The sequence below is a fragment of the Lissotriton vulgaris genome, chromosome 12, assembly GCF_964263255.1.
Source record: "Lissotriton vulgaris chromosome 12, aLisVul1.2, whole genome shotgun sequence".
NCBI lineage: Eukaryota > Metazoa > Chordata > Amphibia > Caudata > Salamandridae > Lissotriton > Lissotriton vulgaris.
In genome coordinates this window covers 249,066,429-249,080,247 of record NC_141700.1, presented here as the reverse complement: position 1 = coordinate 249,080,247, position 13,819 = coordinate 249,066,429, and the positions used below count along the sequence as shown (strand labels likewise).

At 40.6% G+C, this 13,819-nt stretch overlaps 1 protein-coding gene across 2 annotated transcripts in view; it reads left to right on the top strand.

Moving 5' to 3' along the window:
• Positions 1 to 13,819, top strand: part of LOC147673880 (cytochrome P450 2D17-like) — a 464,170-nt gene that overhangs the window by 193,952 nt on the left and 256,399 nt on the right. For both annotated transcript variants that reach the window (XM_086947760.1, XM_086947759.1), the window contains exons 3-4: positions 2,998 to 3,150; positions 3,315 to 3,475. In XM_086947760.1, the coding sequence (XP_086803886.1) occupies positions 2,998 to 3,150; positions 3,315 to 3,475 (314 nt within the window). The remainder of the gene's footprint in view (positions 1 to 2,997; positions 3,151 to 3,314; positions 3,476 to 13,819) is intronic.

Below are 13,819 nucleotides of genomic sequence, written 5' to 3'. Positions count from 1 at the left end.
TATGTTGCTTTGGAAATGAGTACGAACAAGACGATTATGAGCTGTGACACGGGAGGAGGTAAAAGCTCACGCCGCCATCTTCGCCGGCGCCCAAACCACTTTCATCCAATTTCTGACCATCCCTGCCTGGCCCTACCACTTTAGACAATTGTCACAAGCTAGTTAACCACTCACTGCAGGCTGTTTTCCCACCCCTTCTGCTCTAGGGACGGAACCTGTCTTTATTTACATTGCACAGGATCAACTGGTACCCACGGATCAAGGCCACTCCTGTGCACTTACTCCTTTCAATCTCTGCAGCTTTCAACACCATTGCAGGGTGCCCCTTAATGGCTTAGCTTGCTTATGTCAAAGTCAGAGGAACGACTCACAGTTGGCTTGTTTCCGTCCTGTAGAACCAGACACACCATATCAAACTTGGATTTTTCCTTTCCACAACTGCTCTCTTCATTTCTGTTCCTGCTACAAGGACCAGCCCGTGCACTTTAGCCCACATATTAATGCAATAAAACACTGGAGGGTTTTATGACGTACAGTGAATGAGTTGCTGCCTAGGATCACAAGCTGGATACATCAAAGCAAAACATGCCTCAAAGCTCCCAGATCAGAGATTTCACTCACGTGACCAAGCATTTTACTCTGTGATTTGCTACCTTAGGCTTGACACCTAATTGAGCAGTAATCCTTGTATCGCATCATCTTAGTATAGTCATCAAACAAGACTCTCCACTATTCATATGCACCTTTGATTATCGACTTGTAGCGCAACAGAAATACATTTTAATCACAGTGAAATCCATGTGCCTCCACAGAAACAAGAGAGCTGAAGGTGTCCGAATCATGGTGTTTATTTAGCAATTTAGCCAAGGTTACAACTCAATCAATAAGTTCATAGTTTAAATTTATATATTATGAATTTGAATTTATATATTATGAAGAAAAAGATGAAAAATATGAAAAATATAAGAACGTAGAGCAAACAAAATATGAGATAAATGGGTTCGATAAAGGAGTTTCCCTAATCTAAATAAAGAACTGAAAGGGGCAAGTGGATTTTTAAGAGGAAGGTGTCATTGTCAGATGAACCAAGTTTAAGGTTCGGGGGATAGGCAAGGGTGCTCAAGCATTAAGTTCAACACCCAGAGACTGGAAATCAGCAGAGTCGAGAATAGGTCTTCTCTCAGCAAAGGCAGGATAGGGTCTGCTATTCTATGAAACACACCATTAATACATGAAAGAACGTTCTGGAAGCCTGTTCGCATCAATTCACACCAAACACTCCTATCAGCAGCAGTCATTCTCTGGGAGCAGGAAACCCCCCTAGTTTCCCAGCACTGCAGGACACGTAGAAAGAGGAAAAAGCATCAGAGGATTGTTTTTGTGCAGGAAGGTGTCCCTTCCGGCACAAACATAATTCTGCCTGTAATGCAGGCACCCTTGGACCATAGTGCAAGGCTGCATGCATTGACGCTAGGCAGTAGTTTGACCACCTGCGCAGGTAGAGAACAGGAATGCACTATATCTTGATAGATATGGTGCATTCCTGCCCTCTCCCATTTATGCAGCACTGCACAGCAAAGTGTCTTGCTGTGTGGTGTTGCATGAATTGTTAATATATTTGGGACTTAGGATTTAAGCGATTTGTGGGAAGGGTGATGGTAGGACCATATGGTATAAGGAATAAACTTCACAGCGCCATACTTTGTGAGGATATTGCAAGTCATCTCAGAGTTTCATTTCCTTATAAAAGAACTCGGCAATGGCATTGTTCCTCTCTATGGTCATGGATCTCCTCAGTGATTTGCAATATCCTTGCAATGCACTGCAGGAAGTACTTTCTCCCATATGTAATATTTGGTAGACTGCAATCTCTTGATATAATTCTGTCTCTAATTTCCTTATTACAGCAACTTCTGAAATTCCTAGTCCACTGTACTATAGAAAGTACGTAGCTGCTTATCTGTAATAAATTACTACAGCGGAGTTCTGACATCACAGTGCATGCTTCCAGAGCCAACTGTCAAGGTAAAACGCAGGTCACGGAGCATAAATACAGTAGCAGTTTAAACAAGAAAATTGAGAACTGGTAGTTCCTTCTTCGAATATCTTTTTCTAAAAATAAAAAGTTATCAGCAGATTAAGCAATATTTATGGAAATTTTTTTAGATTTTTTTACACTATAGGTCATTGGAGGAACAATAGAAACTCTGCATGTTTCTACATAGGGCCTGATTTAGATCTCAGCAGATGGGTTACTCTGCCACAACTGTGACGGATATCCCATCTGGCGAAAAAAAAAACCATAGAATATAAATGGGTTTATACTTCGGTGGACGGGATATCTGTTGCCGTTGTGACGGAGTAACCCATCTGCTGAGATCTAAATCTGGCCATAGTCTGAATCACAGCATTTTTTAACTGATTTACATTAAACTGATTCCAATTCCTTTTTTGCACAAATGCTTAACTGCTTTTTAGTGTGTTAAATTTTGCACTACAGATTCTGTTTTTATTTATCTTGTCTGCAATGAATATGAAAGACACCAAGGATTGAATTGTTATGGGAAGGGGAATGGTATAAGCATATATTAAAATGAATATACTACCCCTACGTAATTTACAAGGACATTGCAGGTAAGCTTGGAGTTCCATTACCTTTTAAAGAAATTCAGCTTTCAATCTTGTTCATATATATCATGACGGAACTCTTCAGTGACTTGCAGTATCCTATGATGTACAGCAGGGAGTATTTTACCCCATATATCTTGTTTTTTGTGTTCTGGCTATTATTAGTTGCTGCAATAAGCGATCCAATTAAAAATAAGTTTTGTATTGCTAGGTCTGCCCTGAACTGTGGCTACTAGAGGTGAATGGAATGAAAGAACGATCCAACTACATTACAACTATTAGTATCATGACTATGATAGCGTTGAGAATAATCTTTATCTTAGCATTAGATTTTAAACCAGAATTGTGTTTTCTGTTGATATACTGTAGGTATTGTTAGTGCCCAATATGGACGAAGTTGGAAAGAACACCGTCGATTTACCTTGTCAACCCTAAGGAATTTTGGGCTGGGGAAAAAATCAATGGAGGAGAGAATTCTGGAGGAGACATCCTATTTATTACAATATTTCAAAAACAACATGGGTAAGAATGTCACAATCATCAGAAGAAAATGAAACACAGTATTTAACACTGTGATTATCTTTGATGCTCCCTAAGTTATTATATTACATTCGCTCTTAATGTTAATGAAGCACATTTGTTTTTGTAAATAAATAACAATACTTTACTTTTTTCTTGAAATACAGGTGCTCCGTTTGATCCATGTTTTGCCCTTGATAATGCTGCATCCAACATCATATGCTCTATAGTGTTTGGGAAGCGCTTTGAATATGATGATCCCTTATTCCAAAGAATGATTGGCCTGCTTCATGAAAGGGTGAAGTCAATAACTGGAGTTTGGGCACAGGTACAATTTAAGCAAATTATTTCTACTTCTTGAAAGAGGTGTTGTAAACACTAATATCACAGTGCTGCAAGGTAGTAAATGGTATCATAAATGACTCAACACAAAATGGACTCAGGTTATTTATTAAAACATGCAACATGCATTGTGCATTCTGCATTGTGGGAAAGGGGGAAAGCAGAACAGCTCTCTACCTCAAGAACTATGCTATGGTGCTGTCCTTCTCTAGTGATGGTGCACAATCAGGAAGTCTAACACTGCACACACACATATTTGCACCCTAGTGCAATGAGGTATGTGTCATATCTAGCATAGGATTTGTAGGGAAAATACTATGCTTAGACAACTTTTAAAACTTTTCCCACTTTGAATGTGTACTGTACAGGGTAGCACACATGCACATTTGGAAAAGCTTGCTTTGAGAAATAAAAACATTTCATCACAGAGGTTACTTTGATCAGGACTGGACAAACTCAAACATTATTTAAAAATAACCAGATGGTGCAATAATGGTGTAAGAGTACGGTTGAAAGCAAATATCCTGATTCTGAAACCGATAAGTTTGAAACTAATGTGCTTATGATACAAAAAAATGAAGCAGGACTAATGTTGTGTCCCCCCTCACAGTTTACTATTGTGGTATATTTAAAGCAGGAACAGCTGGTGTCCGTTGCTGTAATGAATAAGATCTTGGTGGATTGAAACGCGTAATGCTACATAATTTGAGCTGCCAAGCTACATGAATTTAGCTGCCTGCTAAGAATAAAAACTTTACTTTGCTTTCTTTCCGAGTGGTTGGGCTTTTTGTCATGCTGTGAAAGCGGCATGGGTTCGCAGATGGAATGTAAAGGTGGTGACTTCGCCAGAAAAGCCCGACCCGTCAGGATGGGCGTCTCTTTCGTTGCAGTTTTATTGGATATATATATATATATATATATATATATATATATATATATATATATATATATATATATATATATATATATATATATATATATATATATATATATATATATATATATATATATATATATATATATATATATATATATATATATATATATATATATATATATATATCCAACAAAAGCAGGTTAGCCCCAAAATTGAAGTTAAACCACAAGGAGTTTAATCGGCATTTCAAAATTTGCATCCTTTTCACAGCTTGCCAGCAGAGAAACACACAACTGCAGTCTTCAAGATTAATGTCAGCCTGACGCGTTTCAGGATTTCCTCATCCTTTCATCAGAGGCAAAGTTCAGAGGATGTTAGCAGACAGTTTTACACAGCGCACATTCGTAGATATTTTAAACACCTGCCTCAGTGGGCGTGTCCTTTCGCAAGGCCTTCTGGTCATTGCAGTGCGCCACATCTTCCCCTCGTGGGGCTGCCTCTAATACCTTCAATTTCGAACTGAAATAATGTTCCAAGTGGAGAGAAGTACCACACCAGGTGCCTTCCGCCTTGCTTTGTAGATGTGGAATTTATGCCTGAGACAGCACCATCCTGCGTATGGCACTGCCCTCTTCCTTCCTGGCTGCAAGCGAAATGATGAGCCTGCAAGGACCCGCTTCCAGGCGGTGGGCTTAACCTCCCGGCTGGGCATCAGCCGTAAATACATCCAACAAAAGCAGGTTAGCCCCAAAGTTGAAGTTAAACCAAATTTCAAAATTTGCATCCATTTCACAGCTTGCCAGCAGAGATGTGGCGCACTGCAATGACCAGAAGGCCTTGCGAAAGGACACGCCCACTGAGGCAGGTGTTTAAAATATCTACGAATGTGCGCTGTGTAAAATTGTCTGCTAACATCCTCTGAACTTTGCCTCTGATGATAGGATGAGGAAATCCTGAAACGCGTCAGGCTGACATTAATCTTCGAAGACTGCAGTTGTGTGTTTCTCTGCTGGCAAGCTGTGAAATGGATGCAAATTTTGAAATGCCGATTAAACTCCTTGTGGTTTAACTTCAACTTTGGGGCTAACCTGCTTTTGTTGGATATATATATATATGGAGACCAGTATGGAATGTTAAATTTTATGGTGGATATAAACAACCATGAATTTCTCATATTGCACAAATGTATTTTACGTACAATTGCAAAAACGGAAAAAGTTTGTTTTTTAAGAAAATAGAGTGCAGAAAGACAGACTACCGTTATGTACATATGGTAATACCTCTTCTATGTTTAATAATGGGCACTAGCACTTTAAAAAGGGATGTGCTTCACTGACGTGTTGTCATGTGATCAAGGCAGGGATCTGCCGAAACGCGTCGTGAGGACTGGTGTTTGAAATAAACTGAAAAAGCACCGAGAAGGGTCTGCCTCATTTTTCTTTCTGACCCTTTGGGAGTTGGTGGCTGCAGCGAGCACTTTTGAAAAAAAAAAATATATATATATATATATATTTATATATATATATATATATCTATATATATATATATATATATATATATATATATATATATATATATATATATATATATATATATATATATCCGAAAGGGTTCCCCCACTGATAACTCCAGGGAAAACACAAAAGACTCGCACTCCAGGGTCCGTGTGAGAAACGTTTATTGGCGACGCGTTTCGACCAGGCGGTCTTCTTCGTTAGCCAACCAAGTAAACATAACAATCACCATTTTAAAGTGCACCAAAAGAGTAGTGAAAATAGACATAGGACCACATCCCAAAAGCAAACTACAAATTCTGTAGGAACTACAAATGAGTAGAAGAAAGACTCAATAGTGCAATTATTAACCTGATTCTGTGCTTAAATTAAATAAATAAGTCATATTTCATTATTCAAATTGCATTGGAAGTCTGTATATAATACTCAATAAATTGAATTAATTAAATTGATTAAATAAATAAATTAACTTAACAGTCTGGCCAGGTGGCCAATGTTATTAAATCAAAAGCACTGGATGTATTCCTCCATACATTTGCACATAATTAGAGTCAAAACAGAATAAATTTAGGCCAAGTGGCCTCATATCAACTCTTGGCGGGGACAGAAATATAACATGTATATAAATTCACAATCCTCGGTAATGAAGAGGAAGAAAGACAAGATGTTCGTCCTGACCCAGTGGCCAATTGGTCTAAAAGTAGGGCATTCTCCCTAGCTAAGGAGCTAGTGCTGCAAAAAGCTTTCTATGTGAATGTTTATTCGTCTTGCCAAGAGATATCTTCAGAGATTTCTATGTACAGGGAGGTGGAGCTGGGTCAAGGGAAGTGAGGGGATTGAGGGGGAATGAAGCCAATCCTCAGATATGGCTTTGATAAAACAAATAGTGCTAAAATGGGTCATTTAGCACTGTGATTAGTGCAAGAAGTGAACCCTATACTATCTGTGGACAGCCTATTCAGACCTACGCCAAGAAGTATAGTTGTGGGTGTGATTGTGTAGTTAAAAAGGTGGGATACAGGTTGTGTGCACAAGGGGAAAGGGTAAATATTACCAAAAGTGAGATGGTGATAGGTTGTTTGCAGAGTGCAAACTACCACACGTGCAGGACCAGGTGGATTATTATGAAGTCATATGGTCTAAGCTATACTGTGAAGCTCCTAACTCCACAGCTATCATCAGAGAGGGCCCTCTCCAATGGAATAGTGTGCGTTGGACGTAGCAAACACAACAGCTGGAAATGGAAGCAAGAAGAGGTACAGGTGCAGAGGTAAGGTAAGGTAGTTCCAGGGCCTAACATAAGGTCTTCAGCCAATGTGCACATGTAATTCCTCATCCTCATTCATGCCAAAGGGGTTTCTTGAATCCAGATGGATGATGTACTGGGATTCAAGCACTCGTAGCTGCTTTAGTCTGTTACCCCCTCTCGGATTTGCAGGAATTCTGTCAATGCCAAAGAAAGACAATTGGTTAACATTACTGTCATGGAAGCGTAACCAGTGGCGTGCAGTAGCATAATTCATGTCAACATTCTTAATAGCCCTCATGTGTTCCAATATACGTTTCTTTATTGGGAAGATGGTGCTCCCAACATAGAACTTGGCCCAAGGGCATACAATCACGTACACACAAAAGTCAGTATTGCAATTCATAAACTTCCCAATTTTTTCATTTTTACCCGAGGGGAGGGGATATGTTTTGACATTCTTGCTATTGGCACAGGCTTTGTACTTGCCACATTTGAAAAAGCCTTTTTGTTCCTTGAGCCAAGTCTTTGTCTTTTTCGGTGCCTCGAAGTAGCTCCTCACTAGCATGTCTTTCAAGGAACGCACCTTCCTGTATGTTATCTGGGGTTGTCTATTGATTGTTTTGCCAATGATAGGATCACTCTTGACAATGTGCCAGTGCCTCTTTACAATCTCACGTACTCTACCTGCCTCTACATTGTAGGATGTTATCAGCCTTACATTGTTTGATTTCTGGTTCTCTGTGGTTCTCACTTTCTTTTGGGCCAAGAGTGTCTCTCTATTCCTGGCTTTAGCTTTCTCTTTTGCCACTAGCAGTACTTGGTCGGAATAGCCCCTGGCCTTGAATCTCCGTGTCATGATAGTCTGTTCTTCCTCATATGCTGTCTCTGAGCTACAATTACGTTTTGCCCTCAGGATTTCCCCATACGGGATGCGATCCTTAAGACTATTGGGATGGTGACTTTTAGCATGTAGAATGCTGTTGCCTGAGGTGGGTTTCCTATATAAGCTGGTTTGTATGGCCCCTTCCATAATTCTGACTCTTATGTCAAGGAAGTCCATTTCTGTCTGGTCTGTCTTGCTGGTAAATTTAAGATTGACATCATTCTTGTTAAGGGAGGCAAGGAATTTGTTCAGTTCTAACTTGGAACCATCCCAGATCAGAAAAATGTCATCAATATACCTGGAGTAAAAGGCAATGTGATGTGTGAGATTAGCATTTTCATCTGACCATAGCACTTGTTCCTCCCACCAACCCATCAGCATGCAGGCAAAACTTGGAGCAAAGCAACTCCCCATTGCTGTGCCCACCTCTTGTTTAAACCACACGTCCTCAAACAGAAAGAAATTGTTTAGTAAACAAAACTCTAACATTTCAAGCAGCATTTCGGTTTGTTGAAGAAAAAAGACAGATCTGTCCCTTAGGAAGTGTCTACATGCCTTCAAGCCATCAGCGTGTCTGATACATGTATACAGTGATACCACGTCTACAGTGACTAGCCAGAAACTGTCCTCCCACCTGATACCATCTATCTTCGTAATGAAATCTGTACTGTCCCTGCAATAGGACGGGAGGTTGAGGACATAGGGAAAGAGAAAAGTATCTAAATAGATGGATGCATTCTTGAGAAGACTGCCGTTGGCAGAAACAATGGGTCTACCAGGAGGGTTAGTTTTGTTCTTGTGCACCTTTGGCAGCATGTAAAAACAGGGGGAGACCGGTTGTTTAACACATACAAATCTGAATTCTGACTCTGCAAGCAGATTCTCTTCTCTCCAAACCTGTAGTTTGTCATTAACGATGGTGATGCTAGAACCATATTCCTCCCTGTTAGATCCCCTATAGTTGCCTGATAATTCGAGTTGGTTCTTGTCCTCTTGTCTGTACAGGTTCACATCCCATAGGACAACGTTGCCTCCTATGTCAGATGGCTTAATTACACAACAGGGGTCAGCATTAAGTGTGCCAAGGGCTTTCCTTTGGTCTGGCGTTAGATTATGTGCATGTTTGTTTTTGCTGTTCTCCCAGAGAAATGGCAGATCTCTAATAACAATGTCATGGAATGTCTCTAAGTGGTCGTGTGGTGTGATGGGATTGAAGGTAGATTTGGGTCTGTGATTAGTCACATTATGTCCTCCCAAAGTCAAACCCATCCTGTCTAGTATCTCAGAATCACTCAAACCACTCACATCCTCACCACACAGTTCCATAGCGCATGCCAGACTCTCAACATCCTGTATGCTCAAAACATTTGACACCTGTGTGCTCCAATCTGGTTCATTGCTCTTCTGTGCTAGAGCCCGTTTTTTCATTAGCATAAACATTTTCATTAGCTTTAGTTTATGTACAAACAGAAAAATGTTGTATCGTTTGCTTCTGGTTACGGGTGGTGAGAAATTGCTTTTTGCGCCACTCGCCTCCCCCAACACGGAGGGGAGGCGAGTGGTGCAAAAAGCAATTCAGAGTATACCCTATGGGGAATTACTCAGAATTAAGAGAAACTGTACCACCGATGAGGATTTTAACTTCCATGCAGCAGCAAGTATCACTAGATTAAAAGCTAGAGGCTATGGTCACAAATGTTTGAATGATTCCTTGCATAGGCTGCATGAAAAACCCAGGGTAGAACTTCTTAAACAACAATCAAGCTCTAACAAGGAAAAACCTTTTAGAATGATAACCATGTATTCCAGCGGAGCAGGGATGTTGAGAACTGTCCTTAGAAAAAACGGGAATTTATTACGGACGGATCCCATTATTGGGATGGATCTACCGACACGTCCTATGGTGACCTTTAGAAGAGTGAGAGCCTTGAGGGACACATTAACAAGAAGCCACTTTGTACGGACGGTACCTAAACTGTTTGGCGAACCTCCAATTGGTTTTTGTCCATGTGGGAGGCGTAAAGCCTGTAAAAACTGTAACAAGATTTTGTCGTACAAAGTATGAGAATCAACTAGATGGATTAGGAAGTTTCTGACCTGTAGCACCCCATATACCGTATACTGTTTAACCAGTCCTTGTGGACTAAGGTATATCAGTAGCATGATACATCAGACCAAAATTCGCATTTTGGAGCATCTTCGTGCTATTAATAAATGTGATATAGCATACCCAGTGGCCAGGCACTTTGAGAAACATCATAGTAGTAAAAATGACCTGGTAACCTTTTTTTCCATAGACCACGTCCCAGGCAGTCTAAGGGGTGGGGATGGGATGATGAGATTAAGAAGACTAGAGTCCCGTTACATAATCGATCTGTGTACTAAGACCTCTGGGGGATTGAACAGTAATGAGGAAATGGCAGTACATCTTGGATAAAGGGCTCTTTATTAAAAAATAAGGTTATCGGTATAGCTGGGTTTGTTGCTACTGTAGACATGTGTACACATATGTATATTCATTGAAAAAAACATAGGTTTTATATCAGTTATAGTTAGCTGGACAATTTACTCATACAAAACCATTGAAATTCCCACGTTATAGTTAGTTGTACTCACTATAACTCGCACGCCCACAATCCACTGCTGACGATGTCACATAATACATCATTCATGACATGGTCAGTGACATCACTGATGACATCACTGATGACATCTCAAATGACAATAAATGAGTTCTGAAAAGAACTGTTTTTTTTCTTTTGTTGTTTTATATTTGTTTTCCTTTTTTTAAAGTTTGAGATTTTTTTTGTTTTTTTGAAGAAAATTCAGGAACTGCAACAAGGAAACTGTTCAACCGGAACAAAATAAATGAAAAATAGAAAAAAAATTATCTCCTTTCAGAGCATTTATGATTCTGAATCCTGCATTCAATTAGATTCAGGCTCTGTTCTCCATAAACAATAATATCAAAACATTTGCTGCACCGCATATGCACATGTGCCAAATATGGCCTAATGTCCATTTCTGCTGTTGCTGGCGATGGAGGTGGAGCTGTAGATGTGCTGGCCACAGCTGGTGGAATCTGCTGGGCCAGAGCTCTTGTAGCTGCTTGGGCATATTGCACAGGGTGCACATTTTTTACATGTCTCATCATAGTATGGATTGAAAAAGAGTATTTTTTAAGAGGGTTTCCCCTTGAAAGAACAGTACCACAAAGGGTACATGTTACTTTAGTGGGAATTTACCTTTTTAGTCCCTCAGGAAAAGTAAAAAACTTCCAAATAAAAGAAGATTTCCCCTTCTTGGCTTGCTGGCAATATTCCATGTGGGAGTCAGAAGAAGAAGATGTTGTTTCTTGTCTTTCTGACATCCTGTTGTTTTTTATGCTTCCAGCTCCAAAAAGGGTCCTTCTTCCAGGAGAATAAAGCAAATAGTGAGGGAAATGGGTGGGGTTTTGAAGATTCTAGATCTGAAACTACTATGAACCAATGAAATATGTTGTTTTTGAGTCACATGACTTGACTTTTTTTTTTCAATTGAATTGTGAGGTGCGTGACCGGGTGCGCGCACCACGCAAATTTTTTAAGAATTAAAAAAATTTTTTTTTGCCCGTCGGAGTTGTTTAGGCACCCCCTGAGAAATTCTAGGAGGTCAGGGACTGTCTATCTTTCCTCTTTTTCACGTTTTGAAACTTTTATGTAAATCGGGTAAAACGCCATTTTAACCCAACGTGCGCGACCGGGTGCGCGCACCCCGCAACTTTTTAGAAAAAAACTACAGTTTTTTTTGGGCCTTGGGTTTACATAATGGACCCCTTGAGAATACCTAGGGGGTCAGGGAGTGTTTACCAAGCCTCCTTCTCACGTTTTGAAACTTTTATGTAAATCAAGTTAAACACCATTTTGAGACGGCGTGTGCGCACCCCGCTATTTTTCAACAAAAAAAAACATTTTTTGGCCCGTCGAAATTCTTCTGGGACCCCTTGAGAAGGTCTAGGAGGTCAGGGTGTCTCTACCTTGCCTCCTTCTCACGTTTCGAAACTTTTATTTAAATCAAGTAAAACGCCATTTTGAGATGAGGTGCGCGATCGGGTGCGCGCACCCCGCAACTTTAGAAAAAAAAAAAAGGGTTTTTTCGGCCTTGGGGGTCCTTAATGGACCCCCTGAGAATACCTAGGGGGTCAGGGAGTCTCCACCCTGCCCCCTTTCCATGTTCTGCCCCTTTGTTCTCTACAATATGAGGACTCGCACTGACAAAATGGCGGTCAACACTTCCTTATTTCCTACGAATCGAATGTTGACAGACGTCAAATCAGAATTCCGCTCACGCACGGGAAGGTGCGCGCACGGGTGTGCGCTTATAGATATATAATTGATTTTAACTATAATTTTCTCAGCAACTACTGGAGGGATTTACACTATTTAAACAAAGGCATAATCTGCGAGCCAGACTCTACCTTTTTGCCAAATTTCTTATAATTCCATTCAGCTGTTCAGGCTGTAGCCGTGTCTAAAGGTCCTATGGAAAATAACATGGGGAAAACACGTTTTGGGACCCCCCTTTTATCTCAGCCCCCACTTGACAAATCCCCCCCAAACTTTAAAGGAAGGAGCGGAGCAGAGCGGGCCATCTTCTTTGAGAAATTCGCGAAGATTCGTCCACCGGCGCCAAAGTTATTCCCAATAGAATGTGGATTTCCTATGGAAACTAGGTCCTAACTATAACTACCTACTGGCGACTGCCAGTAGGTAATAAGGTATATTCGGTTTGGACGGTGAAGATAATGTTGTAGTGGTAATCGGAGTAAGTTTAGAATAGCCAGAGTAAGATGTTTGGCTATATCGTATGTATTCTGTAAATAGAAAATATCTGCACTTTACCCTGAAAGCTTCTGATGTATTATATTTAACATGGATTGTGGTTAGTGTTTATATGTGGGGCAGAGAGTCACTTAGTTTATTTTATTTATTTTGTTTGTTTGGGTATGTACTTTATTATTATTTATGGACATCATGTATGTATAATTTGCCCATTCAGTGCATGATACTTTGGAGGGCGCTTTGAACGAGTAAATTGCATAATATGCCCATTCAGGGCGTGATTTATGTGCTAAATTGATGCCTCGAATATGGTACAGAATATAATGAAATATAGATTTATTGACAGTATATTAGACTATCAAGATATTGTGTATATATGTAATTATGTACATCCACTTTCCTCCAAGAAGAAAGAAAAGGCCGACTTAAGGGGAGACGTTTGGAGGCACCTTTAATCAGGAAACAGATGGCAAATTGGAGTCCAGGTACACCCGCTCTGGCGAATGCATTTCGGCGTGGTTTGCCTTCTTCAGCGCCGTGGGTGTTGCTTGCATAGTGCAGGTGAGTTGAATCAGGCTTTATATGTTCCGCCCCTTCCTGCTACTGTGGAGATTGCTCCACCCCCATGGGTGAAATACCAAAAAAACGCCTTGACCTCCTTGTGGACACAAAATGTTCAGCGCCTACAGGTCCCAGCATGCTCCTTTCTATGCTGGCAGGAAATGCGTTAGGTGGAGCAATTTACGTTGAGCCCCAATGTCCAGCCGTCCCAACTTCAGGTGCCCCCTCGAGTCCCCATCCGCAACCACCTCTTTCACTCAGGGAAATAAAGCGGGAGCAAGGCAAATCATACCTCGCCCAGCGTGATGTCAGATGACACCTACACCGCTCCCAATCCGTCCGAGTTCTGGAGGTGAGCCTTGCTTGTTCCTGTACCCAGGAAAGGAAAGCACCGAAGTGGAACCAGTGAAAAGCAAAGCCGCTTGC